The sequence below is a fragment of the Eubalaena glacialis genome, chromosome 3 (assembly GCF_028564815.1).
Source record: "Eubalaena glacialis isolate mEubGla1 chromosome 3, mEubGla1.1.hap2.+ XY, whole genome shotgun sequence".
NCBI classification, from domain to species: Eukaryota; Metazoa; Chordata; class Mammalia; order Artiodactyla; family Balaenidae; genus Eubalaena; species Eubalaena glacialis.
In genome coordinates, this window is record NC_083718.1 from 175,268,421 (window position 1) to 175,294,484 (window position 26,064).

The 26,064-nt window shown below is 41.9% G+C and overlaps 1 protein-coding gene across 2 annotated transcripts in view; it reads right to left on the reverse strand.

Moving 5' to 3' along the window:
* Positions 1-595: 595 nt before the first annotated feature.
* MACO1 (macoilin 1) overlaps positions 596-26,064 on the reverse strand; it is a 55,715-nt gene continuing 30,246 nt past the window's right edge. For both annotated transcript variants that reach the window (XM_061186970.1, XM_061186971.1), the window contains 5 exons: positions 12,796-12,954; positions 11,234-11,416; positions 9,085-9,205; positions 6,103-6,277; positions 596-1,772 (listed from right to left, as the gene is read on the reverse strand). In XM_061186970.1, the coding sequence (XP_061042953.1) occupies positions 1,570-1,772; positions 6,103-6,277; positions 9,085-9,205; positions 11,234-11,416; positions 12,796-12,954 (841 nt within the window). In that variant the 3' untranslated portion in view covers positions 596-1,569. The remainder of the gene's footprint in view (positions 1,773-6,102; positions 6,278-9,084; positions 9,206-11,233; positions 11,417-12,795; positions 12,955-26,064) is intronic.

Consider the following 26,064-nt stretch of genomic DNA (forward strand, 5'->3'; position numbering starts at 1 on the left):
AGTAACACTTTCATGGTGACAATTACACAAGATGATTCAAAAATGCAAAATGGCAGCAACATGCATACCTGGCTAAAGCTAGAAGGTTTTAATCCCAAAATAAGATCAGTGATTAAAAGGAAGATTCTTTTTAACACTTCTATTTTGCTGACTTGCTTGTCCTACTTAATTTGCTTTAAATGAGACGTACATGCCAATTAACAGGAAATTTTAGAAGAACTATGTCCTTCCAGAATCCATGGCAAGGAAGCCAAACCATTCTATTTGGTTTCTTAATTTTCCTAGGTTCCAAATACAATTTTGCTTTGCCCCTCCCTCTCCCAGCCCCTCCCTCCACCCACTCCCTGATTCTTAAACACTTCCAAAGGTTGCCAGTGCAAACACTTTTCTACCAATGTATAATATACACTTGAGACTGAAATCTTTGTGCAGAGTTTTGAGTTTTAAACTCTTTAAAAAAAAAAACAAAACAACAAACCTTCCTTGGCACAAGAGCTGAGGAATTGTCAAGTTTCTTTTAAATCGTCAAACACAAGATGACGAAAAGTGGAAAGCACAGTTAAAGGAAAATTTAAAAAAATAAAACAAAACAAAACCTAGAACTGCAGCTTTTATTAGCCGGCATTTGCAGTCTCTCGAACACAAACACCGCCCAGCTCCCCTTCCCAGGGTGCTTGCCTCAAGACAAGTCCAGAACACTGTGGTGCTTTCAATGAAAGGAAACAGAAGGTGTGGCTGAAGTGGTAACGAACAGCCCAGCTACCCACCAGTTCTACAGCAGGATCCATAGTGAGCTTGATACAGAGAGAAAGGTAGATGATGGTAAAGGGGGAAATTGTTTAAAATCAAGTTTCCTCTTGAAATGTCTTTTCCCAAGGCACTGTGAACAAGACTGCTGCTAGCAATTTTCTAGGACTAAACACACCGATGGGAAGATACACATTTCAGACACAACCCCTGTTACATTCTCACAGCTGGTCTCATCACCTGAGTCTCTCCCCTCGGCTGAAATGACACTCCTTGAATTTGTTTGGTCCTTGGAGGGGGAATCAACTTTTGTTTTCTGTAATTTTAGTAATCATCTTCTTTAATGCAGCTATAGCATCAAAGCTGTGTTAGGTTATTTAAACCTTTCACGCTAAAAACTAAGTTTTCATTGTCATCCCATGTGAATCCAATGTGCAGGTTTTGCTTGCTGATTTAAGAACAAAACAAAACAAAAATAAAGGGTTGAGAAGGAAAAACTCTGCTTTTTTTTTTTTCTTCAAGAGGAAACTGTAAGAATACATAAAAGGCAAAATTGGCTACTTGAAATCCAAGAATGGTTTTAATGTATTGGCCGAGAAAAATAAACTGCAAAGTTCTGTGAGGTCTTCTAAAAACTTACAAGAAAAACTGGTGGGCAGTTCTACTCAGACTTGGATGTTATCTTTTCCCCCCTTTTTAAAAACGACAACATATACAGTCCCACAAAATACAATATAAACTTTTTTTAATCTTGACTGCCAGAGACGCTCCTTTGCGATGCCTTCTGATAACCAAAGCCTGGACAAAACACACTGCTGGCCTTCATTTCTTCAGGGGCTGGTAAACAGAGGCATTGGGATCGAGTCCAGAGGGGCTGGTCTCCACAAATTTGGAAGAGTAGTGTGGGGAAACGGGGCTCAAGGGGCTGGTGGCAGCACTGTATGTTATGCTGGGCATGACGGCCATGACTTCGGCTATCTTCTGTTTTAGGTCCTTGATTTCCTGGTCTTTCTGAAGAATTTGTCCTGGAAGATCAAAGACCCACCATTAGTGAGAAGGGAGGGCTCACCCAACACAATGCCCTCTTGGGCCCATCGATCCCAAATGGATTCGACTCCAGCTTTGATGGTTTGTAAGGGGAGACACACTTTTCCTGTAACGTGCCAAACAGTAAATATTTAAGCACTGTGAGCCACAAACTGTCCTTGTCGGTTTTTTTTTTTTTTTTTTTTAAACCATAGAAAACTGCAAAAACCATTCTTAGCCCACGGGTGGTACAAGAAAAGGTGGCAGGCCAGATGTGGCCTACAGGTCATGGTGTCAAGAGGAACTGCGTTTAGGTAGGTGTGACGAAGCAAAGAGCTCAATCTCCAGGAGCCACATTTTCAGCTCGGCAGTCACCAGGGCAGCCGAAGAGGGTGCTGCTTTTGAACTAGGGCTCTACCTCTTGCGCGGAAACATTTTTCTGGGAGGATGGACTATCTCTGAGTATCAGACCAAGGAATCCAACCAGCTCCTGCCTGCCGCAGGGCCGCTTCCCTTTCTGTGCTTCTCCCATGCTCTCTGTGTTAACTCGTGAGGTTTCTGTTTCTACTCCCTCACAAAGCTTTCCCTGCTCCTTCCATCTAAATCAGACCCTACCCCCAGCCCCCAACTCCTCGATTCTCAACACACCCTAAACTTTCCTTTCTGTCACTTTATTCTTTGTAATAATGATAATAATTACAATAGCTAACACGTATGTGCCAGGCACTGTTCTAAGTGCTTACGTAGACTAACTCATTTATTTATCACAACAACCCTATCAGGTGGGAATTATCATCATCATCATCCATTTTATAGATGAGGAAACCGGGGCACAGAGAGGTTGAGTGACAGAGCTGGGATTCAAAACGATGCAGTTTGGCTCTGGAGTCTGCACTCCTGCCGACTGCATTCTTCTGTCTCCGGTGAGTGTTCATTTGGGTGATGATTTGTGTCCATCATCTCTCCACTGGCCCATGAGCTCCATGAGGGCTGAGACTGTCTCCCCGCTTTTGTTCTTGCCAAATCCCTAGTGCCCAGCCCAGTGGAAAGCTGAGGCCCTGCAAGGTATGCATCTTGCCCAAAGTCATTCAGTTATTAATGACTGAGCAGGATTTAAACCCAGGACCACTTTGTTCCAAAGCCCATGCAATTTCCATCATGCTTTGATGCTCCCTGGTCTACTAGGGGAAGAACACTTAGGAGTAGCCCTTCAGAAATTTAAATGCTGAAAAAAGAAAGAGATTGTATTTGAGTTGCACTCACTTTGAGTCCTACAGAAGATGGTAATATATTTAAAATGTAAGAGAGCGTGGTGGCTTATTTCAAAAAATGATATAGTAGATGAAAGCCATTTTGGAACCAAGATGAATCAAATGATATAGAAAGTAGGAAGGAGAAACCCAACAAGGGGCCTGATTTAAATTATACAGTTGGGTTCTTATTAGAATATTCCAAGCATGAGCATGACAGTGGAGGGGAGTAGTGGGGAAGGCGGCAGCAAAGAGCCACCCCCCTCTGGCTTCCTTCACGTCCCCTCAGCTTCAAGTAAGCATCAAATATCCTCCTTCCCTTTGAACGAAGTAAGCCTCAGATGAATAAAATACCTAATGGCATCTGATATATGAGCCACTGTATCTTTTTTCCATGAAGATTTAAGTTTGATTTCTTCAGTAACGTACAAACATTCCCAGAGCTTTGGAAAAGACAGTTCTCTTTGCTTTACGAGAATTTCTGGGCCAACAAGGAAGCATAATCTGTGCTGGGAAGCCAAACTCCCCTCGGCTACTCTGAGACCCAGGTGCTGCTTCACTCCAGGAGACAACCTCTTTCAAGTCTGCAAATCCAAGTAAAAGGGATGAGGCAGAGAGAGGGTAGCTACTTCTCAGGGAGCTGAGCCAGGCAGGCAAAACACCAGCATATGGTCAGAAGTTTGGCTTTAAAGCAGGATTCCCAAGAACCTTCTTTTTAAATGCCTTTCCCTGAGTCCACAGATTCATAAGCCTGATTCTCAACCCCTTCTCTTCTTGCTCTGCCACTGCCATCCCAAGCCACTCCTATGGCTTCACTGACTTCTCACAACTTCTACACCCCACCCCCAACCCCGGGGTTCTGGCCTTTTCTGTGGGGTTTAGGCCCCAAATTCCCACTGACTGATGAAGATCTTTCAGCCCAGTGTCCGGTAGGCAACTCCAGATCAAAGCATCCCAAACCAAACTCATTCTCTCGTCTCATTCCTTAATCTGTTTTGTTCTTCTTCCATGGTTCCAGCAACCCTGTTGGAACACGTCACCCCCTTCCTCCTGAAAATCTAGGGGATACATCCTCTAGTACGGCTTCATTCACGGTCCTACTAATCTCCTACTCTCTTCTTCCATGTCCCCCAGCTAGAGGCCACTGGACTGCTTACCTGGACATTCTCAACACTGTCCTTCCTTTGCTTAAACGCCATTCCCTCAGGTAACAATGTTCTTCCCTGCCATTCTCTGCTCTCAGAATTCATCCTTCAAAGTCCACTCAATGGTCTCTCCCTTATGAAGCCACCCTGATCTCTCCTCTGGCCTTTCAAGCTATCTGCCTCTACCTAGTGGCAGCAGGCCTTGTGCGTGGCTTTCCCTAGTACAGCACTTCTCACAGTGTCCATGTTGTCCTCATGCTAATACTAAGACATTTATCCGCCTTCTTCACGTGCATTCCCTCATGAGCCTAAGTGGAGTCTTCCAGGAGCAACATGGCAAGTGAAATTACAATAGACTGAATGTAAAAACAGAGACAAGAATTGAAATATCTTCTATTAAGCCAGAAATTAAAGAGATTTGCTAAATGTAAAACAATACCGCCTTTCTCACTAAATTTTTTTTGTTTTGAGAAATAGTTATTTTCATAAAATGTTATGTTAACAAGTAATATGTTTATTACATTATTTTTAAAATGAATTAATATATGTTTTAGGTTTTAATTTCTAATACATCAATATTGGTAGACATAATTCACTTGAAAAACACCTCCCTTGGGGTACTCAATAATTTTAAGAGTGTAAAGGGGTCCCTAAGACCAAAAAGTTTGAGCACAACTACCTTAGCGGATCCCCAGCTAGACTATGTCTTGTTCGTCTTTGTCTCCCCTTCACCTTCTAGTAAAATGCTTTACGCAGAGCAAGTGTGAACGCTCTGTAAGTACCTGCTGAAATATTCTTTTCCTTCTATTAAGTCAACTGTTTGAAAATTTTTTTCAGTAATCTATTGGTGGTTTATCAATTTCTTGAACAAAATCTAAATTTATTTTCATCAGGTCATGTCAGGCCTCTGTTCAGAAGCTTTCCAAAGTTTCCCATGTCACTCAGAGTAAAGTCCAAAGTTCTTTCCATAGGCTGCAAAGTTTGGCAGAATGTGGCTCCTGCTACTTTTGACCCTAAAAACTCTCCCCGTCACTCAGGCTGCAGCCCCAGTGGCCATGACACATGTGCTTTTCCCCTAGAGACTTACACGGCTCACTCACTCTCTTCCTCTCAGTCTCTGTTCAAATGCTACCTATTCAAAGGTTCTTCCATGTCCTCCATGTCAAACCAGCAGCCCTACACACACACACAGCCTGCATCACCACTGCTTTATTTTCTTCACTGCACCCATCAGATCTTATATATTTGCTTGTTACTGTCTGTCCCCTTAGGGATTTGCACAGCGCCTGGCACATAGTAAGTCTCAGTAATATCTGCCGAGGGAATAGCCTGCTCTCCAGACTTTCCTCCCTCCACTCCCTCATCTGCGAACTTCGCTCCAGCAAAGCAGAGCCAGCTGCCGCTCTGAACACATCAGGCCCTCCTAGCTTCCCTGGCCTTGCTCGAGCTGTTTCTTCTGTTCAGATGCCTCTCTACCTCTCACCGCCCCTACACTGCTTCTTCACTGGGCTAACCCCTTCTCATCATTCAAGACCCAGCTCAGACATCAGCTCCCCTGAGAAAAAGCCCTCTCTAACTCTCCAGACTGGCTGAGTCCCTGCCTCTCTATGTTCCCACGGGCCCTGTACATCCTGTTACATCAGCATCTTTTGGTGACTCTGCAGTTCTCTATTTATTTCTTCTACGACGCTCTGAGCTCCTTGAGCAGAGAAACTCATACTCTTCCTTGTGTGCCCTGCACTTGGTATGTTCTCATCTCAAAATATGTCTGCAGAATGAATTAATGTGATGATTCCTAGATGTCCATGGTGGGCACTTATCAAACCACTTGGAGAGGAAACGGAAGTGCCTTTGGTTCGAGCTCTAAGGGAGCTCTGCTCTCCGTGTCCCCAGGCATTCTCAGCCATGCCGCGTGACCTGGGCTGTTCTCCTACCTTGGGCAATCTCGAGCTGTCGCTTTGCATCCCCCAGTGCGGAGAACAGGTCCAGCTTGATTCTTGTCTCTGCGCTCAGGCTGTTCTCCAGGTGCTGCGTTTTATCTTGCATGGCTGAGAGGGCTGACATTAACACCTCAGTGTCCTTCTCATTTTCCTTATACTTCCGAAGCTCCTATCAATATCATCAAAGCAGCAATGTTACAAGATAGTTTTGGCATCGATGTCTACAAATTAGCCTGAAATCACAAATAAAATCCCACTATTATTGACCTGGCCCCTAGAACACAGAATTCTGGTGTTTCATGGGTTTAGACCTCGCCCCTTAGAGGGAGTGCAAAATGTATTTATACAGTGATGTGCACATACAAAAATGATGATTGTATTGGGCTGTTTTGAGATAACTGTGGACTCTGTCTCCATATAAAACATTTTCGGGCTTCCCTGGTGGCGCAGTGGTTAAGAATCCGCCTGCCATTGCCGGGGACACGGGTTTGAGCCCTGGTCCGGGAAGATCCCACATGCCGCGGAGCAACTAAGCCTGTGCACCACAGCTACTGAGGCTACGCTCTAGAGCCCGGGAGCCACAACTACTGAGCCCACGAGCCACAACTACTGAGCCCGTGTGCCACAACTACTGAAGGCTGTCCACCTAGAGCCCATGCCCCGCAACAAGAGAAGCCACCGCAAGGAGAAGCCCGCGCACTACAACGAAGAGTAGCCGCAACGAAGACCCAACATAGCCAAAAATAAATAAATTAAATAAATTAATTAAAAAAAATATATATAAGACACTTTCTTACAGTCCTAATTCAGAACCACAAAGAACTGTTTCCCTGCTGCCAGCTGCAAATGTTGCTGTAATGCTGCAGTCAAATGTGCCAAAACTCTACTCTCAACTTACACTAAAAATTGTAAAAATGTTAATTATTTTGACAGGGTATACTGCAAAATAAGCCCACTTAAAACATCAGATAATGTAGCCTATATATATGCGTGTGTGTGTGCACGCGCGCGCGTGTGTGTGTGTATATATATATATATATGCTATTTAATTTTTCTCATTTTAAGAGAGAAATCAAAACTTATTATAGTCAATTAAAAAATACTTAAAAGTTCAGAGAAGAAAATAAAAATCACCCAAAATCCCAACGCTGCAAAAAATTTGATATTTTCTTTGTCTTTTTTAAGTATATGTGTATCTTTCAGCATAATTGAAATCAAACTATACGTACAATTTTTTAAAAACATATAATCTCAACTGTTCTTTGAAAATGCAATTTTTATTGGCTGTTTAATATTCCTACATGTATATGTACCATAATTTATTAAACAAATCTCCCATTGTTAAGATTATTTCCAATTTTTTTTGCATTTATATACCACTATGATGAACATCTCTGTATATCAATCATCGGTGAGACTTTTAAATGTTTACCTTAAGGCTGGAGTCTGAGGAAAATATTTTTAAAAAATACGTCGTGACCTTTTCCAGAAAGTTACACTTCCACCAGCAACATACGAGGCCTATTTCATTGTATCCTCACCCAGGTTGATATTACCATTTAAAAATTCTTTGCTGATTTCACAAGAGATAAGTGATATCCAATTTTAATCTATCTGTCTTTGGTGATAGATGAGGATATATTCTTACATTGTTATCAGTCATTTATATTTCTTCTGTGAATTATCTGTTCATATAGTTTGCCTACTTTCTGTGTATTTGAGCTTTTCTTAGTAACCTTTATGAGCTATTTACATATTGAGAATATTAATTCCTTTTTTATAATATTTGTTGCAATATCTGTACCCTCCCCAATTGACTTTTTCATTTTTTTTTTCACTTTGTGATTTAAAACAAAATGGTTTTTTTCCCTGCATTCAACTCTTCCTCTGGAATTTATTTTTGTGTGGTGTGAGATGAGCATCTCATTTTATTTTTTCCCATTGTCTAGCTGTTCCTCAGCCTTTCACTGACTAACCCTTGCTGTTCCATCCATTTCTTTTTTTTTTTTTTTCTTTAAATAAATTTATTTATTTATTTTTGGCTGCATTGGGTCTTTGTTGCTGTGCGCGGGCTTTCTCTAGTTGCGGTGAGTGGCGGCTACTCTTCATTGTGGTGTGCGGGCTTCTCACTGCGGTGGCTTCTCTTGTTGCGGAGCACGGGCTCTAGGCACGCAGGCTTCAGTAGTTGTGGCACACGGGCTCAGTAGTTGTGGCGCACGGGCTTAGTTGCTCCGCGGCATGTGGGATCTTCCTGGACCAGGGCTTGAACCCGTGTCCCCTGCATTGGCAGGCGGATTCTTAACCACAGCGCCACCAGGGAAGCCCTCCATCCACTTCTGATGCCACCTTCACTGAACACTAATTTAGACTTTGTCTCTGGGTCATCTATTCTACCCCACTGACCTGCCACTAATTTCTTATGGGCTCCATATGACTCAAATTACCGTAACTTTACAACTTATGACATTAGCCTTAAACATCCCTTTGAAGACCCAACGCCACCAAATACTTGGCTAAGGTACACACAGCCCCAAAACTGGCTATGTCCACAGCACTGGCAGCTTTCCTCCCCATGCATTGCCTGGAGTGGCCATCTGTGAAGCTCAGAGCCATCCAGAATGGTCAATTCCCTGGCGATGGACAGAGGATTAGGGCTAAGAAGAGGTGTATACGTTCCAAAGCACACTAATCTGGCCTATAACCTGAAAAAGTGAAATGAATCTCCCGTAAGTCAAATTCTGGTATAAAACATGTCAAGGACCATTAACATTTCTGGCTTGTCTTAGAATCCAGATAAACTAAATATGACTTGAATGAGCTGGACAGGCGAGAGCTTCTTTTGGTCATACAGAGATTTTCAGATGCAATGGGGTTTGGCCTGTATCAGAAGGCACCATCTCCACATGGAAGCACAGAGCACCAACCTAACACGGAAGAGGAATTCAAGCGCGATGAAGTCTGTTTTTCCTCCTTTACCTGAACTTTCAGTTCTAGTTCTCTGATTTGGTCTTCTTTCACCTTCATGTCCATTGTGAGCTTCTTGCCCTCTGCTTCTAATTCTCTGATCCGATTCCGTAAGGTTTCGGTGCACTCTCCCCTTATGAAAAAGAAGAGAAGGGAAAAAGAGGATTTAAAAGACTATAGGTTTAACTATATTGCAGGATTGATATTTTTCTTATACTCCACAGAGTCAGATTTTAGCTTTTGGCTCAGTCTGCTCATTCTCTCTGTTCTTTATAATTTCAAAAATGATCTAAAATAATTATTAATTGGGTGTCTAATATGAGCCAGGTGCCAAGCTAGGTACTTTACCCATACTTCCTTCTTTGCTGGGGTAGGGTTTATTATCCTATTTTCCAGAGAAGAAAACTGAAGCTACTTAGATATAATACTAGTTCAAGGTCACCCAGCTTGTAGGTCACAGAACTGGGATAAGAACTGAGGTTCTTCCACCTTGCCAATCCAGCAAGCTTCCCATCAGGCCATATGACTTGAGACAATGCACACAAGCTGAGCAAGAGAGAACCAGACGTGTGCTGTCTCCAGCAGGGGGCAGTGAGTTAAAAAACATTTTCACTTTTGAGGGACTGTGCACTGGGAACGTCACCTTTCTTTCGTCATGAAGTTTTGACAAGACTGGAGTAAACAGAAAAAGAAGGGAGCAGCATTAGGTTGCTTCTCAGGGCTATAATAAGGACAAACTTAAAAAGATGATGGCAATGGCCAGTCCAAAGCTGGTGAACTGTTTAGGTTTCAGAAACAGCCTGGTGGAGAAGGTAGGTGTCCTTTGCCTACGAAAAGGAAGGCCCAGTGAGAGACTAAAGCCTTGAGATATACTTAAGAATAAAAACAGCCTCTACATAAATGATGGCAAACAAGGACCATCCAAGGATAAGACCAAAGGCAATAAGCTTAACCAAAAGCAAAAGAAATTAAGGGTAGAGACTGAAATCAATGTACTGATTCTCAGGCATAAGAGACACTAAACAATATGGTTAAGAAACTGTCATATCCTCCTCAGGGATTTTTTAAGAAAGAGTAACTGCTGGATGAATTAAGGAGAGCACAAGCCACACCACATGACTGTTCAGGAAAATCTCCTGCAAGTGTAAGTGCTTCAGGAACGCTCACAAATCTTTAAATGAGTGAACAAACAACACCCCCACCCCCCGACATCCTAAGCAGGTTAGTAAAGGGTCTTGTGAATCTGTATAGATGCTAATGGGCCAAGTTAGCTCAGCCATCTGCAGTACAGAGTCTGCTGGGGGAAGGCAGGACCACGCGGGAGAACGAGTTCTCTTTCCCACTGCTATTTCCTAAAAAATGAAATGATGGTTCACCAATTATTCTACAAATGCCAGAACCCAAAAGAAGGCTATTAACATGCCAAATACAAAAAAGCAAAAAGTAGAATTATATCACATAGACACAAATTTAGGGATAGAAACTTAAAATTAAATAAATAATAATTTACCCTCACCCTGCATCTGTAAACCCATAACTGACCCCCACCACGCAGATGAACTTCACCAGTCAAAAAAACAAAGAAAAAAGAAAAAGTGAAGTAGAAGCCAAAAAGAGAGAGAGACAGAAAGAAAGAAAAAGAGGCTCTTAACTCTCTTCCCCATCTTTTCCAGGTCATTTGACAGTTAGCTGGTGTCCAACAAAGACATGAGCAGTCAGTACACAGTGCTTGAGGGACCAAGATTTTATCTTTCTTCCATTTTAAGATTAAAAACACCAGAAACACACAACTAAGAGTAGAGCATAATGATAGTTCTATAAAGGGAACAAAAGTCCAGATTGGTTCCCTCAAAGCATTTAGTAATTATCAGTCTTACAGAAAGTGGCTGGAAACCCCTTTTTGAGCAGCATTTTGCCTCCCAGGTGTGGGAGGCATGGAGATTCCCTTCCTGACTTTATACAGCAGGTCACTGAGGGATGAAGTAGTCATGACAGCATGAGCTTGCACAGATGGGGTTTAAACCAGCTAATAAAACAGTACTTAAAAGCAATCCATCCATGCATGATTGTGTATTTCCAGTCCTGCCCAAGGCATCAAATTCCCATTCTCAGTCCAAGGAAAGCCAACCTTGGATTAAGCACTCAGGTGACATCAACATACCTAGACGCAGCAGCAAATGCAACAGCCCGGGCAGCAGTAGCTTCTTCTAACTTCTTCCTTTTTTTCTCCTCCATTAACTGCTTTTCTACAAAACTTCGGGCTTCCTGCTCAGCTTTTAGCTTTTTCTCCAACTGGCTGATATTCTGCTTATCTTTTTGCTTCATTTGCACAGCATTATGTAACCTATATGGAAACGATTGTCATACAAAGTTTTACAATTAGAAACGTCCAATATAAACCCTGGAGAAACATGGCTCCTCTTTATCATTTTGAGGCCAAAGTAAACAGGAGATTTGAACCGCAAATCATAAATGTCAATTCCCAGAGTGTCCAGGGAAAATACATTGTCATTATTATTTACCAATTCCTAAACGCCCATAAACAAGCTGCCTTACAAGATACAGAATTGGACCTAGCCTCTGCTTAATTAATGTAAGTGATCTACAGAAGGTAATCCAGAAAATAGGATAAAACAAGTTTCTATCAGAGGAAAAGATAACTGTAGAACTAATTCTAGTGCCCCAAAGCACCTTGAAAGAACTTCAGTCTGAGACCAAGGAAGAGCTGAACCAGATCCATTGAAACTGAGGTAAAGGGTGGGAGGGGAAGGTCTTTCTCTGCCTGAATACAATATGCTGCAGCCTACTGCAGCCTTTCCTTTCCAGCTGGGAGATGTTTTCTCAGAGTATCCCAAAATAGATCTTGTAGTTAGAATCACAGCATGCTTAATTTCAGATAAAAATTTCAGCCATATTCCCTTCCCTGCTACTACCACCCCCAGCTTTACGTATCAATATAAGGTGAGTTTCTCTCAATATATCAATGTAAGGTAAGATGTTCTCTATGTAATAATGCTAGAGTCATCAAATACATACGTGAATCAGAAGCAATGGAAAGGTTATTTGCCTATAATGCTCTAGCTTTTGAGCTACATTCCCTGAAAATGATGAAGGACTGCTCTTTCAAGGAAAAGCCCAGAAACCTCGGCACCTATAATAGTAATCACTACCCCAGACACACATTGCTTAGAGATTAAAAAAAAGACAGACCCACATTGAGTCAAGAAGTAATTCCAGAATGAATTAATGGAAAGCATAAAAGAATTCATGCAGAAGAGCTAGCTTTTTGTCTGCGTCTTCAAATAAAATCAAAGTTCAACATCATTTTTTAGTTCCAGAAATCAAAGTAGATAGAGTCTAATCCTCTGGAAATTTTCACTCAAGGGAACAAGAGTTTCAAATTGTGGCAGAAATACTTCTTGTCAATTTTACTCATATTGTCACAAAAGCTCAATAACTATTTTAAACTAAGAGAAGTTATTAAATGAGAGAAGACAGAATACTAATATTAATAAACTGTTTTGTTGCAATGAAACAAGTTTTTATAGATTTTATAACATGTTGAATATCTGGTGCTACATTAAATATTTTAAACATTTTGTTTAAAAAACAAACCCCTCTGCTAGATCCCTTTGTCGTCATGGGCCTGTGCTCCAATCCCTGGAAACAAGAGCAATGCGAGGCTGCTTGACTCACGGCCAGAGGCCCACAAGGCGCACATACTTGTTCTGCAGCAGCTCATTCTCTTGCCGGAGCTGGCCCATTTCTGAGCGGATCCCTCGCTCGGTGCTCGAGAGGGAGCTGATCTGACTGCGGAGCTCCTGTTCCACTTGCCTGCTGGCCTGCAGGTCGGCCTTTAACTTTTTAATGTCTTGTTCCAGCCTAGGAGAAGGAGAAACACAGCATCTTCATCACTGAGAGGCCACCCCCGGGGCTCTGCGGGAGACCCTGGCTGAAGTCCCTGACTGCTGGGTGGCTGGTGGAGCACCCTGCCAGCAGCTCCTGACATCAACGCAACTCCCGTCTGCAATCAGCCTTTGAATCAGTGCTTCTGCCTGGGTCTCCCCCTTCCCACCAGAGGGTAACTTTTGATTCCCCCAAAATATTTGTGAACACTGACAGGTGAAGATGGTGCCTGTGAGTATCTGAGCTGCTAATAAAGGAGGAGGGGAAGGCAGAGGGAGGGTGCCTGAAGGGCATGGTCCCCTCCCCACTGGTGAATTCCCCATGCCCCTCAGCAAGGGAGATATGCTCATAACAACCAGCTCAGGACCCACATGCTTTGAGACATCCTGACAGATCAGAATCTACTGTCTGAGATTCCCTCCCACCATGGGCCTAGAAGAAAACAGTGTCTGAGACAGCCTCCTGAAACTGCTAGCATCCTTGCTAAATGATGTTCACACTTGTGGTGACTGTGACAGAAGAGCTCACTAGACTCAACAACAATGAAAAAAGGAACAAATTACATGATCTACGAATCATAAGAAAACTCAATCTGTGAAATGAAGCTTCTCTTTTCAATTCCTTACTCCTGTTCCATCTATTTTCTTTAATGCAGTAATAGTTTCACTTTAAGTGATATGTATTGGGGAACTATTATATGCACATGTAGGACTGAAAAGGGTCAACAAAGAATATAAAGTTAAGCCCCCTTCTTCTCAGTATTAATACTTCTCAGTATTAATACAGGAAGGCCATGGTTAAAAACATGCTAAAGGGAGTAACTAATATTTAATGAGAACTTACATGCCAGGCACTGTTTCACAGGTTTTAACGGTATGAACGCATTTAATCTGTACAACTATGAGCTAAGTTGAATAACCTTGGCAATTATTAGTCCCATTTTTACAGATGAAGAAATCTAGATTCAGGAAAGGTTCCAGCCCAAGGTCACACAGGCAGCCTAGCTCTAGACTCCACTCTCTTCTCCAGCAGGCCAAACTGTGGCTCTATCAGCCACAGCATGGCATGGGGAGAAGTGTCACATGAGTTCTGAGGAGAGAAGATGGGAAATGAGTTGGGCCTCGAAAGTTGGGCAGGATTTGGAGAAGTAGAAGGGGAGGACAAGGCATTCTAAACAAGGGGAAAACATGCTCAAAAGCTCAAAGGTAGCACAGCCACAGGCATTTGGAGGCAGAGCAATCAGTCTGGCCTCTGAGGAAGGCTTGTACTCTGGGAACAGGGTGAGAAAGGATAGAAGGGACCTGGCAGATTAGACCATGGAGAACGGCACTGAAGTTCAGGCCAAGGATGACTGCCAGGTGAGACTCAGAAGACACCTTTTCCTACAAACTTACAGTAGGCAAAAGTCAGTTAGCTCTGAAGAGACTCTTGTGCATTTCACTAATCCAGCATACCAACAGAACCAAGAATTCTGGAGGGCAATGGTGATCTCTCCTTGGAACTGCCAGGTCCATAGACTAGGTCCTTACAGAGATGTTTTATGAAGCACTAAATCCCCAGGGCCCATCAATCACAGTGATCAACACTTACTAAATACATATATCGGTTGCCTGGCATTCCTTAGAAAACCAAAGAGCAGGTTTATTTACCTGTCTTACCTTTAGCCAATTGAAGCAAAATCTCAAAACCAAAAAGTCATGAAACATCAATGGTTACCTCCCAGGCCCAGTAGCCAGTCCCCCTGTCCAGTGCCTGGGAACACAGACTAGAGACTTTGTGTTCCAGAAGAGCTGCCGGGTCTCCTGACACAGCTCGCTCCCCAGGGGAGCGTCACAAATGGACATCATGCCACACTTTCCCTATTGCCAGGGTTATTCCAGTTGAATGTACTCCCGGAACTGCTCTAAACAAATTACCGACTGGCATTTATACCATCCCCACACCGTCACTCATTCACCCGAAGTTACCCAAGGGATATTTTCTAAAACAGGTCGATGCTGTCAGGTTATCCTCATTAAGAAGTTTGGCTGAAAAATGTGTTAGGTAATTTATCTTTTTTGAGAAGTCGGTTTCACAGCCCGAGGATTGCATTTTTAGTAAAAAGGATGAGCTTTAAGAAGAGACTAGGGACTTAGCATGGTTTAGAAACGGGGTATAGGATCAGGATTCTCGACTCAGCTCTGGTGCCAGCTCTGCAACCCTGGACAAGGCATATAACCTTTCAGGACTCAGTTTCCCCATCTGAGGCAAACGATCTCTAAAGTTCCTCCCAGCTTGGTCTAGGATTTCTAGGCCTGACACACTTACCACTGGCTGTTGATCTGCTCCTTCAGATTAGCAACCTAAGCTGTATCATATGCAGAGGCCCAGGAATCAAGTTCCACACAACCAGCCACTGGGGCAAAGCATGTGCCGCAGTTGGGAATGAAAGAAAAATTAAATCTGTGAAGTCTAGATGTCAAGAATTTTGAAGTTATTACTTTTTTAGAGTTTTTAACCTATAAAAGCCAAATTTCCTACCATGAACTAAGAGTAACAATTTCTGAATGAAACTTTAGAGTTCCTTGAAAAATGTAAAAAAACCAAGGGGTTAGTGCAGTTAGGAGAGCAAAATGTGCAAAAATATCAAGAGTGTAACTTCTGGAGACCGCAGAACACTAAACAATATTTTTTGTGTGTAGAACTATGAAAATTTTATCAAAGACATATAGCAGCACAATACAAGAAAAATAAAGTGACATGGTTACAAGGGTGTGTTCACTTTTTGAAAATTCATAAGTTGTACACTTAAGATTTGAGCACTTTTGTGGATGTGTGTTATACTTCAATAAAAAGCTTATTTTCAAAAATTAAATAACTTAAGTTCACAAGGCACAGAATTAAAATGCTTCAGGATTTTCATAACTGTTGCCATTAGTTCTGTAAAACTCTGAATGACTGTTTTCCAAACAGTTGCAGCAAACCTGTTAGTTAACACAGCATTCCTCAGTTTAAGAAACACTGGTCTATAGGAAACTGCATAACAACATGTAAGATAACTTAATGTGCTAAATGGTAAATTCTCAGTAATTTTTAAAATTTATTAGGGTAAATTTTTCATTGTCTCTCTGCAGAAAGCATTAATTTAATGTTGAACGTCCACTATATTTTAAATCTTAACTGAGGTAGGTGGTAAAATGATTTATAACCCCTTATTGGATTTATGTTTTTATTGCAAAAGTGATACCCAGTCAAAATTAAAAACTGCATACAACAGAAAAGTATAAAGAATAAACATGCAAATAACTCATAATCCTTTCATCCAGACAGAACCACTATTTGCATTTGGTTTACTTCATTTCTGTATGTCTTTTTCTTTCTCTTTCTTAACACATGTAAACATTTTTCATATTGCTGAGAGAGTATCACATGTATAGTTTACATATCTTAAGCACCTTTCCACACTATTAGAAACTTTTCACAAACAACTTAATTGCTGCATATTACACTGCACAGATGTACTGTACTACCAATCTCTGCATATGCTCAATAAAAAAATGTATACATGAGTTTTTAAAGAATTACATGAATTAGTAAGTTGAACTGAATCGAGCCAGTCAAGTGCCAGGGGCATTTATTAGACAGATAACTACTACTTGTCATAATGGTAAACTTAACCCTTTTGTGCTGAAGGTCAGTACTTACTAGGTAAAATGCAGATATATAATTTATTGCTGTGAAACACCAAGAAGTACTGATTAAATGGTGTTAAGAGGTTAATGCAAAATCTTCAAATGTATTCATGGGATTTTATTAAAATGTCTATAGCTGCAACCTAAATTTGAAGCACGTGGCCAGGAAGAAAATGAGGCAGAAGTAATAGTTTATAACCCTTAAAACTAATTTCAGTAAATAGGAATCAAAAGAAAGGAGGAAAAAATTTCATCTCCAAGCTCAAACCCATTTATCAGAGCTAAATCCTACTCTCCTCCCTACACAGTAGAAGATTAAGGGATAAAAGAGAACTTTCCTCCAGCAGAACTATAAACTCATCCAAAAAAGAGAAATAATGGGTCAGACAGATCTTAACCAAACTTTGGTAAGGCTTCAGCAGGAAATAAACGTATTCCCTCCTTGCCCAACTCCCGTGGCGCTAGTCACCCTTATGAAGGCTGCCCAGTAGTGCTGCCACTTGGGATACAGACAGGGCCCACAGCAAAGCTGGAGTCTATGTGTCCAATAAAAAAAAAAGGTCATGAAGAACCTAGTGGCAAGACGGGAATAAAGACACAGACCTACTAGAGAATGGACTTGAGGATATGGGGAGGGGGAAGGGTAAGATGTGACAAAGTGAGAGAGTGGCATGGACATATATACACTACCAAACGTAAAATAGACAGCTAGTGGGAAGCAACCGCATAGCACAGGGAGATCAGCTCGGTGCTTTGTGACCACCTAGAGGGGTGGGATAGGGAGGGTGGGAGGGAGGGAGATGCAAGAGGGAAGAGATATGGGAACATATGTATATGTATAACTGATTCACTTTGTTATAAAGCAGAAACTAACACACCATTGTAAAGCAATTATACTCCAATAAAGATGTTAAAAAAAAAAAATGTCTATTTGGGCCCAATCAGACAAGCCAGGGGTCTAATCAACTCAGAATGTTACCTGTTAGGTCCAGGCACCTTTCCGAGCCACTTTACTCCACTTTACTGATAAAATTTTAAATCAACTTCTAAACTTGTAAGCTACCTCTAAACTCCAGCAGAGCACCTAACTCACAAGCAAGAGGTGGGGCCACTGGAGCAGCCGTTCCTCAGGGGTCCACTCGCCGGCCCAGCTGACTTCAGAGCAAAACTGCCAAGTTGAGGAACGCTCTTACCCACTCCAAACCTCAACTCTACCTCATCTTCTCCCTCATTCCACCCAACTAAGGTAAGCTATAATGTAAATGGCTGATAATTATTTAATTTTAAGGGAAAAAGTTACATTTTAATACGGGGTAATTTCCTAGCTGACCAAAAGAATGAAGCTCAAACCTGAGTCTTTCAAGGCAGGCTAAGTAGGAAAAATATCTATGAGCATCTTGAAGCACACCTGGTAGTAAAACAAAGTACAGTATTCAAGTGTCAGCTTTTAGTTGAAAGAGGTATTGTTAAGTATCTGAAAAGGTAGGGAGATATTTATGTCTAAGTGTTTGTAATCCTTATCTTTGTGAATTACTTGAATTACAGCCACAGTGCTATGACTTCAATGAAAGTTTAAAAGTCTCCAATGTGTAGAGCCAGTACCTTCATGTTTTTATAAAGCCTGAGGCTTTATGAGGCCTGACTGAGAACACAGAAGAACTTTAAGACTTTGGGGCAGGAAATTTCCCCAGGAAGCAAGTCCTGCAAAAAAGAGGGAGGCCTTTTTTCAGCCAGGACTTCACCTACGGATGACTCCATACCCATTCCAGAAAATGACCTAAGTGTATATTTCTATGGGTCGCCAGCTTGACCCCATGAGGCCGTCAGGAAGATGAGGAGCCTCGGCTCTGCTGGTTATCTCTGAGCTCTAAGAAGCTGTGACAGAGATGCTGTAGGCCTTGCACGACAACACAGAACTTAAGAGTGCTGCTTACTACGTAAGAAAAGGGGCTTCAGAAGGTCACCTTCAAACGATACAGCCAAGACTGAAAGATGAGTTTTTTTCACAAACCCATCATACCAGCCAAAACCACCCACTCCTTGTTTCCAGACATCTTCTGCCTTTCATTATACCACCCCTCCCTCCTGAAGGAATGGCCTCCAATTTTCAAATCTCACTCATTCGAGACCCAGTTAAAAAATAAAAACAAAAACCGAACTCTCCACCATGAGGTGCTGATTTCTAAGGGCCCAAAGTTCCCTCTCCTTCTGAAATCTGAAAGCCCTTACTGTTGGTGTTTCTGGTTTGGCACTAAACCATTTCCCTGTGCTGTTTTTAAATTTGTTTTGGTTTTTAATATTTTCCTGTGTATATATCTTATTTCTAAAAAGCCTATAAGTTCTCTGAAGCCAGGGACAGGCGGTGCTCTAAAATTAGAAGCTGGAAGTGTATTTCTAAAGTTTCTTCCAACGCTTCCAAGACCATGTCTCTAACCCTCGCTCTGTGTCCATTTCTTCAGTGCTTAGATTAGAACAGGGTCAGCGTTATGATATATGAGGCTCTGGAAGCAACCTATCTACAGCAGGCCGCCAGATTTTTAGTTTAAATAGTGGCTGAAGGAGACAGGGGTAAAGGGGCATTTGCTTATCAGGAAGGCAGGTGCACATGAAAAGACTGAATGAAGAGCAACTGCTTTATCTCACTAAGTACCTAATTCCATTAGGAGATCCCCTGGCATACGTTAATCATACAAGACAAGACTTGTTTAGGGACCACACAGCTGTCTATGCAGGAAACTGAGCTCATAAATCAAAGCTCTGTTCCCAGAAGAAATACTGTTTACCCTCTCCACCAACTCCTTCCCTTCCCCCCTTTCCAGGTCATTCACCCTGACAGGCTGGGTAGCATGGGTCATTCACATAAAAACATGAATGTCTCTCATCTTAAGTGAGGCCTACACTGACTTGAAGCTGCTCTAGTATATCCTATAAACCACAACTTTGGAAATAAGGAAATGAAGCTGCCTCAGGTCTCACTGTGGTTACTACAATTGCTTACCAGGCACAAGTATCCAAAAATAAGCAACAGCCTGATGACCTGATTGCTAGGTGAAACCATAATACAAAGTACCTTATGTCTCTGCTCCCTAATCTGTCAAACACATTCATTTTCATTAAGGAACACAGAGACAGGAAAGGAAATCTAGAGGATTTCACTGGCCATTCACGGAATAGGAAACTGACTTCCTGAAGCCCTTTAAGAATAAAGCTATGGGTGCCATGAACTAGTATTTTTAATAAGGTCCTTAAAGGATGTGGTCAGATATGATACTTTGTATCAAAAAAGTCTTTAAAATGTTCATATCTGTTAATACATCATCCCTCTCCCACACTGGAGATACACTCAAAGATTTGTGTAAAAGTGTGTTTCTTGCAGCATCATTTATAATAAGAAAAAAAAAAGCAGGAGCACAAATATTCAACAGAAGAGTGGCTAAATAAATTGTATATTCATGTGTCTGACTGACATGCCACCATTAAAAAACCACTGGGGTCTTCCCTGGTGGCGCAGTGGTTAAGAATCCGCCTGCCAATGCAGGGGACATGGGTTCGAGCGCTGGTCCGGGAAGATCCCACATGCTGCGGAGCAACTAAGCCCGTGCACCACAATTACTGAGCCTGTGAGCCACAACTACTGAGCCCGCATGCCACAACTACTGAAACCCGTGTGCCTAGAGCCCACGCTCCACAACAAGAGAAGCCACCACGATGAGAAGCCCATGCACCGCAACGAAGAGTAGCCCCCGCTCGCCGCAACTAGAGAAAGCCCACGTGCAGCAACAAAGACCCAACACAGCCAAAAAAATAAATTAATTAATTAATTAAAAAAAAAAAAAAACCACTGAGGAAGAATATTCAATGACATGGGAGAATGCTCATGATATAGTCAGTGAAAAAGACAATTACAAAACATTATACATAGTATGAGCTTCGTTTTGTGAAAAGAATATGTATGTATGCAAGAGAAAAAAAGACTGAGAGGATATACATTAAGATAGTGGCCACCTCTTCTTTATTTTCAAAGTTGGAAGTAATCAACAGCTATAATTTATTTTTAACATTTTAATTATCATTTTATGATTGGGAGAAAAGTTATTTTAAAAGAGGAAGCTGTTAATTTGCTTTCCATGGCTTTTCAACATTCACTGTTACTCTTAGATTTGCCCATGTCACAGGCCAGTTTCAGAATAATCTGAAAGCCTTAGGGAAAACCCAACTCTTTTACTTCCTAAACTTTTTAGGTCACTCCAAGGAAGGGGAACTTAATTTTCTGAAGTAGAAGACGCCTCAGTTCCTAAATCTACATCAACTACCTGTACTTCCCATTCATCAGTTCCTATCAAAGCAATAGTTTGTCTAAATCTAGATTCTAGAGCTGCAGTTTACCACCCTGCCCTGGCTCCCTGTACAAGAAGAGAGCAGGCGTTGCTCTGACATCAGCCTTGACAGTATACACACGTTACAGGGGATGGTGCTGGGAGGTCCAGATTCTAAACTGGCTGGTCTGTGAAATCTGCGAATAACCAGTGTCCATGTCCCCTGTTTCGGTATATTTTATGCTCCAAGAACACGGCAGAAAAACACCTTGGTGTGGAGTAAGTCACCTGTCTTAGACACAGGAGGCCTCTATACCGTATGGTTTGAGGAACACCAGAGACCCAAACTACCCTTCTTATCATAAGGCTGTCCCCTCTCCTTCTAAGTGGTCTGAAGGCCTCACGGTCAGGTGTGAGGATGCAACAAAAAAGGTGGCAGTCTTTGACTCTGGAGGGGCACTGTCAACAGGTGCATGTTTTCCAGGAGCACACGGAACTCAAGGACAGGAGAAGGCAAAAAGGTCCCATTAATACATGGCAGATCAGTTCATGGGAATTACCAGATTGCCCCTAACTACAAGTCCTTCCTGCAGGAGTCCAGTTTTTGACTGGTGGGGTCAGTGGGGGATGGAACAAAATACAAGAATAACAGGAAGGGTCAGGTGCAGAGGTTACAGACTGGTGAGCCAATCCGGCCCATGAACATGTTTTGTTTCACTCTCCCCCACATGATGTAAAAATAAATGTTGTGGAACTGTGAGATTTCACATAAAGACACATATTTTGGCATCTCCTCTGAATATCAGAAGATTTAGCAACACTGGGCCTGCAACACAGCAGGCCCCCACAGCAACACCTGGCTGGGCCATCTGGAAGGGCATGTGCTTCCCAACTCCCACGTGCCGGGTGCAGTACTGAGTACGAACGATGCCAACCCCGGCCCCCTGCTCACGCCTGTGCCCTGCCTCGCTCCTGTACGTGCCGGAGTCCGCAACACCCTCTCTAGAGCCAGGGGGACAGTAAGTGCAGTGGTCCCTTCCAGTTCATTACACTGTTTCTGTTTCAAATCTGTTACAACACTCTACGGAGAAAGGTGAAACATACCTTACAAGAGAGAGGAGTTGTCGTTCTTTCCATAAAAAAGAAACTAAAACTTGCTTTAATTCTGAGAGTCCCAGCTGACTAGAAAAGAGGTCTAAGAGATCCCAGAGAGATTTGCACAGACTGAAGTATACCCACACTGGCGGTCAAAGTACTCAAATAGCCAGTTTCTAAATGATAGCGTGAGTAACATTTAAAGAATACAGTTCCTTTTCCTTGGAGTCCCGCCCCTTCAGGGAATCCACCCCTAATTCCCTTAGCTGGAAATCTCAGTTCGTTATGTGCCAGCAGGGGTACTGACTCAGAATTTAACACAACATTTTATAGTAGTTCCTTCTGAATTCTAGGGAGGAAACTTTCTAGCTGGCTAATCAGAAATCCCTGTTGTTAGAATAAACTCTCAGTACTCAACATAAAAATGTTTCTAATGTGGATTCCCCCCACCAAATAATTTGTGTTATTTCATAATTTATCCATACAACATAGATAATGATCTTTTTTGATCACCTGGATATGCAGACATTAAGTAAACTGCTGGCTTAAATTCATTAGTGCCTAGCTTCTAAAGTGCTGCTTGGTTTTCAAGTCACAAAATAGGCCTGCTTAAGTATAAAATTATCATGCTTCTATTACCACATTTATATCCCAGAATATTATAGTTTTAAATCACTGCAATGGTTAAAATAAATTCAAACTATATTATGAATTAATATAATAAACAAAGCTAACCAAATAAAACCTACAGGTACCTTAAATATTATGAGCATGGCAGAAAATGAAAATAAATCAGGTCCAACAATGTATATCTGCTCAGAAACAATGCTAGACTAATATAAATCAAAAACATGTTTCCATGGGGCTTCCCTGGTGACACAGTGGTTGAGAATCTGCCTGCCAATGCAGGGGACACGGGTTCGAGCCCTGGTCTGGGAAGATCCCACATGCCGCGGAGCAACTAGGCCCGTGAGCCACAACTACTGAGCCTGCGCGTCTGGAGCCTGTGCCCCGCAACAAGAGAGGCCGTGACAGTGAAAGGCCCACGCACCGCGATGAAGAATGGCTCCCCACTTGCCACAACTAGAGAAAGCCCTCGCATAGAAACGAAGGCCCAACACAGCCCCAAAAATAAAATAAATAAATAAATAAATAAGTCAGGAGCACTTTCAAAAAAAAAAGCAAATTAAAAACATGTTTCCACAGAGACACTGAACTTACTAATAAATAGAAATATGGCTCTACTTTTTTTTTCACTTAATAATTTCCAAATAATTTATTTTCACTTAATAATTTCCAAATAATTTAGTAGCAGCTATATCCAACATATTTAATCTAATTCTTTCTGAAATGTCATGTATTTTTACTAAATTTTACCTCTCACCTAGAAATGATACTGTTACAAATAAATGGTCAAATACACCTGTGGACGCGGAAAGGCCTACTTTGGCAGCCACCACTCACGAGGAGAGCGTCAGGCAAGTCACTGTGCAGCACAGGTTGTCAATGCAGGTGACAGGTAGCACACGTAGGGAAAGCAGCCAGGGTAAAGCCCCAAAGCCCCAATCACTGTCTCCCAAGGTCAGATTTTCTTCCACAAACTATTCCTGACACACAGCAAAATGTATTCAAATGCAAAAGAAAACAAACAAATATACCATTTTCTCTCTGGCACCAGAGATGACATACAAGCAGTCAACGTATTTTCTAACCAGGGGGATTTCCTTGGAGGGAAGGTTGGAAACATGGGATCTAAGCTCTCTCTCCAGCTACCACAAAGACAAAGAGAATGGCTAGAGCTAAGGGGGAAAAGAGAAGGCAAGACCCACCAGGAAAGGTGAATAAGACAAGGCAAACTGAGATTTCCTCCGAGTTCTTGGCTGACGTGTGGCTTGTGCCTAGGTTCCTTGGCCCTGAGGAACAACCAACCCACTGGCAGAGCAAATGGCTTTTTCAAAAGTCCCTTGGAGGAGTTTTCTCCCCTTGCCCTTGTAACTTCCAGAAATTCTTAAACCTCCTCACAGCCTGGAAAAAAGTCCTGACAGAGTACTTAATTTTAAAACTTCCTGGGAAATACCAAGGAAAAGGGCTTAGAGTGGAAAGTCCTTCTATTTTTTAGAAATAAAATCAGTAACAACTTACTCAAGAACAACAAATAGTTTGACACTGGATGGCAGGTCCTTGGCCTGGTCTAATGTAATATTTAGGTTTTCCACCTTCAAAAGCCTTTGAGTCGCACTGCACTGCATCTTTCCTCCCCCTGCCCCCATCTAGTATTTTCCCTGCACAAAGGTAATATTCATTCAACAAGTATTTACTGAGCATCTACCCTGTGGCAATCACTGTGTACTGTGGCAGACAAGAAAAAAGGAGGTCCCTGCCCTCGTCGAGCTTACATTCGTTTATGGGCACAATAAGCCCGTGTAAAAATTCAAAGTATGTAGAAATACACAATGTAGAAAGTAAACATCTCCTATAATCAACTACAATTGACCATTTGGTGTATACTATTTCAAATAATTTTCTGTGTATATAAGAATGATACCTAACCATATTTTGTTAATGGTTCATACCATATGATCTTTTTTGCTATTTCCGCCCCTTTAACAATCAATCTTGGGGTGTTTCCATTAACCTTCTTTTAAGATGGGTTTCCACCTTTCAAGAGACTCCTTTGTAACCTTCCCCACTTAAACTACTGTGATTTCCCACGTAGGACTCTTTAGGGACTTGGGAGAGGGCTGGAAAGGGCCATAAAAGGCCACCTCCCCCTGGAGTACCTGTCTCAGGGAATGCTCATGGGCTCTTCCTCTGGAATTGACTGCTCTGTCTTGTTTCTTTCCCATAGTCAGGTCTCAACTTTGGATTCTACCCTCGCTTTGTGCCTACAATCTCTAAGATGACAAAACAGGGGCTTCTTGGATTCTCCTTACTTTGCTCTTTTGCACAGCTATTCACACCAAAATCATACTGAACCCACTGATTATTAAAAATCAGTATCTAAAAATATGGCCATTTCCTTTCAATGGATATATAATTTTTAATTGTGTGTAGACATCTTAAAATGTGGGAAATGAACAATAGGAAGTAGTGTAAACTGTCTGTTGTTTTTCCCCAAACAGCAAGACCACACTAAGGAGCCTTCTATAAGGCAGAGGTTAGACGACAATCTCAAATGCTGGTGTCTGGAGACAAGTTTAAATTCAGAAGTACAAAGACTGAGAACTGCTAGTCAAACCACCTGAGCAATCTGTGGCACCAGCAAGTCCTGTCAAAGAAGAAAGTTGGCTGTTGTTAGCTTTTGCTATCTTCGTCCCCCTTAAGAAAAACATAAAATCATAAAACATAAACACAAGGTTTATATGGGCTAGAAAGTGGAATGAAGACCAGTGACATTTTGCTCACCTACCAGCTTAACCTAGAAAGAGATTAGTCACAAATACTCATATCACAGCTACTAAAAACACAATCAATATACTCATGGATGGATCAGAACATTATAAAGCCTATTTATAAAGTATGTTGTCATTAATCTATATGATCCCAAAATACTTCTCTAAGACCCAGATCTAGTAATATGTTAGTTCCTGGGTATGAGTGTAAGTTAAACACTCCTCAGTGTCAGTGAATGAGTTAAAATGTCTTAAAGTGCTTCTCTATCCCTCCTCTCCTCCTCCCTCCCCTCTGAGTCAGGGCTATCACACTTGCTTAGTGATTACTGGAAAAATCCTGATACAAGTTTTCTCCTTTTCTCCCAAGGCTCTCAAGTCTCCAAATAAGCAGAACCGTATGAACAAACTAACTTATAAGTAATAACATTTTGGTGTGCTTAAAATAACCAAATGAATTTACAGAGGAAAAAAGAGTGACTTTTCAATATATGAAAACATACCCCAGATTTCCACTTTCCCCTGAAGAAAACCCACCCCACCCTCACCCTCAGAACTTACCACCATGGCCATGCCCCCACCCCAGCACCTCAGGCCTTCAAAGCAGTCACTAGT